Source organism: Chiloscyllium plagiosum, unplaced genomic scaffold, assembly GCF_004010195.1.
Source record: "Chiloscyllium plagiosum isolate BGI_BamShark_2017 unplaced genomic scaffold, ASM401019v2 scaf_13136, whole genome shotgun sequence".
Taxonomy (NCBI): Eukaryota; Metazoa; Chordata; class Chondrichthyes; order Orectolobiformes; family Hemiscylliidae; genus Chiloscyllium; species Chiloscyllium plagiosum.
Genome location: NW_025208787.1, coordinates 12,468 through 15,214, shown reverse-complemented (window position 1 = coordinate 15,214; position 2,747 = coordinate 12,468). Strand labels below are relative to the sequence as shown.

At 45.4% G+C, this 2,747-nt stretch overlaps 1 protein-coding gene across 1 annotated transcript; it reads right to left on the bottom strand.

Moving 5' to 3' along the window:
* Nucleotides 1-12: 12 nt before the first annotated feature.
* On the bottom strand, nucleotides 13-539 carry LOC122546728 (zinc finger protein 239-like; the record flags this gene model as incomplete). Its single annotated transcript, XM_043685374.1, has 1 exon — nucleotides 13-539. A coding segment is annotated over one exon (527 nt), but the record flags the coding sequence as incomplete, so codon positions are not given.
* Between the last annotated feature and the right edge of the window lie 2,208 nt (nucleotides 540-2,747).

The following is a 2,747-nucleotide window of genomic DNA, read 5'->3' as shown; positions in this document are numbered from 1 at the left end:
CTCTTCCCACACATTGAGCTAATGAAAGGCTTCTGCCCGGTGTGGACCCGCTGGTGGATCAGGAGTTTAGATGACTCAGCGAACCTACTCCCACACATGGGGCACATGAACGGCTTCTCTCCCGTGTGGACCCGCTGGTGTGTCTGCAGATGGCTCACATGAGTGAATCCCTTCCCGCACATTGAGTAGGTGAATGGCCTCTCCCCAGTGTGGATCCGCCGGTGGGTCCGTAGACTGGAAGAATCAGTGAATCCCTTCCCACACGCGGAACAGGTGAACGGCCTCTCCAAGGTGTGGACGCGCTGGTGGGTCTGCAGGCCGGAAGAATCGATGAACCCCTTCCCGCACTGAGAGCGGGTGAATGGACACTCCCCCGTGTGGACCCGCTTGTGGATCAACAGTGCAGAGGAATAAATAAGCCCCTTCCCGCAGACCAAGCACATGAATGGCCTTACCCCGGTGTGGATCCGCCGGCGAGTCTGCAGGTTGGAAGAATTTACAAAACCCTTCCGCACTGAGAGCAGGTGAACGGCCTCTCCCTGGTGTGGACCAGCAGTTCAGATGATTGAGCAAATGTCTTCCCGCACACTGGGCGTTTGAACAGCTTCTCTCCTGTGTGGATCCGCTGATCTTCTGCAGATGACCCATCTGACTGAATGCCTGCCCACACACTGAGCAAGTGAACGGTCTTACCCCAGTGTGAATGCGTCTGTGGATTTCCAGCACTGATGGGGAAGGGAATTTCCATTTCCACGGTTTCCCCATTGGGGGAGCTTTTCTGGTGTCCCTCCGAGTTTGATATTACAAACACAATGTGTACTCAGTTTCTCCCCACCGTGAGTGGTGTCAGTTTGATCCCCCAGACTAAGTAAACTGTTTGAAGCACATTTCACAGACGCGCACTGAATCTCCCTCATTCGGATGTTTCAGTATTCTTCCTACCACACCAGTGTCCAAAACCCCTCAAGCAGACAAAAGCAAACATTTCTTCTCTACTTGAATATCTGCTGATATTCAAGTCCCAATGAATCAAGTGGCTCTGTCAGAAGTTGATATATCGTGTGCTTTCAGATTTCTTTCTGCATGTTTTCCTGCAAAAATAAATTCACAAACTGAGTGATCACTGTCGGTACAGTTAAATAAACAGAATTCTGGTAGATTGCCAGATGCCTGCTGATCATATATTATCCAGGACACAGAAACCTAAAAACTCTTATGTAGCCAGATAACATTAAGTGTGTATGGAGAAAAACTTCATTTAGATGACTAGGACCTGGAACAACCTGCCTACGAAGGTGCTGGAGATGGAACTGAATTAAGGATATGAAAATAAAAAGGTCAAGGCAGCTTGAGAAAAGAAAGCCAGTAAATTTGCTGAATGACTTCCTGCTGTCCTATTAAATTAAAAAGACAACAAGAAATACAGGACATAACTCCATTAGGTGAAGAATAGTTGCAAACAAGCTTTAACAACAACCAATAACATCAGCTTAACACCATATGAAGCAACATTGATCTAAATTTCGTCCCAATGCGCCAATCCCTTAAATGCTGCTCAGTTTGGTGAGAAACTGTCCTTTTAATTGCAAGTATGAGTAAAGAAGCAATCCCTTTCTAGTGCCAAAAGAATACATAATGAAAGTACCTTTTAGGTGGGACAGAGAGCACTGAGCAATTTTGGAGAGTCTGCTTTCTCCCTGCATTCACTCCAGTTGCTACAAATAAACAGTGTCTCCCACTTTCTCTGTCCCTTCCAGGATGAGGAACGGAAAGGGGGAGGCATTGTTTTGTTCCCATATTTTGCCCAAAGGGAGGGACTTTCACTCAAACTGACAAGGCTACTTCTGCGTTGTGAAGTCGTCAATGGGGTGTCGAGGCAGAAAGTGGGGCCGACTTTGCTGTAGGATCCACATTTGCTGTGGGGTGTTTGGTGGAAACTGTTTATTTTATGAACCATTTCAATTCAACCATATCCTTGCCATTCAAATACTAATTTTATACAGAAGGTGGTTCTGTAATGATTTTCCTGAGGAAGTGGATGCAAGTACAATTAAAACATTTGGATAATTACATGAATAGGAAAGTTTTGGAGGGATACAGGCCAGGAGCAGGCAAGAGAAACTCGTTAAATTTGGGATTATGGTTGGCATGGACTGGTTGCACTGAAGGTCTGTTTCCATACTGTATAACTCTGACAGGTTCATAGTACCTTGAAAGTGGAGTCACAGGTAGACAGGATAGTGAAGGTGGTGTTTGGTATGCTTGCCTTTATTGGTCAGTGCATTCAATTCTTGTCTCCCTGCTTTAGGATAGGAAAGATGTTGTAAAACTTGAAAGTTATCAGAAAAGAATAAAACTGAAAATTTGGCATGATGGTGAATACCGTTTCCAATTTTTATATGTGCTCCATCGAGAGCATCTGTCTGGATGTATCATAACCTGATATAGCAACTGTACCATTCAAGATCGGAGACAGTTACAGAACTGATAGAACTCTGCCTGGAGAATCACAAAGGCCAACCTTCCATCTACCAGGCCATCTGTCAAGGAAAGGCCACCAGCATTCTCAAAGATCCATCCCACCCTGGCAATTCTTTTCTACAACCTCTACCATCAGGGAGAAGGTACAGAAGCCTGAACGCATGCACCAGCCAGTTTCAGAACAGTTTCTACCCTACTGTTGTTAGAATATTGAATGGACTCACAAACTCTTAGCATTCGTCTGTACCTGTGTTTTTGTTTTGCCG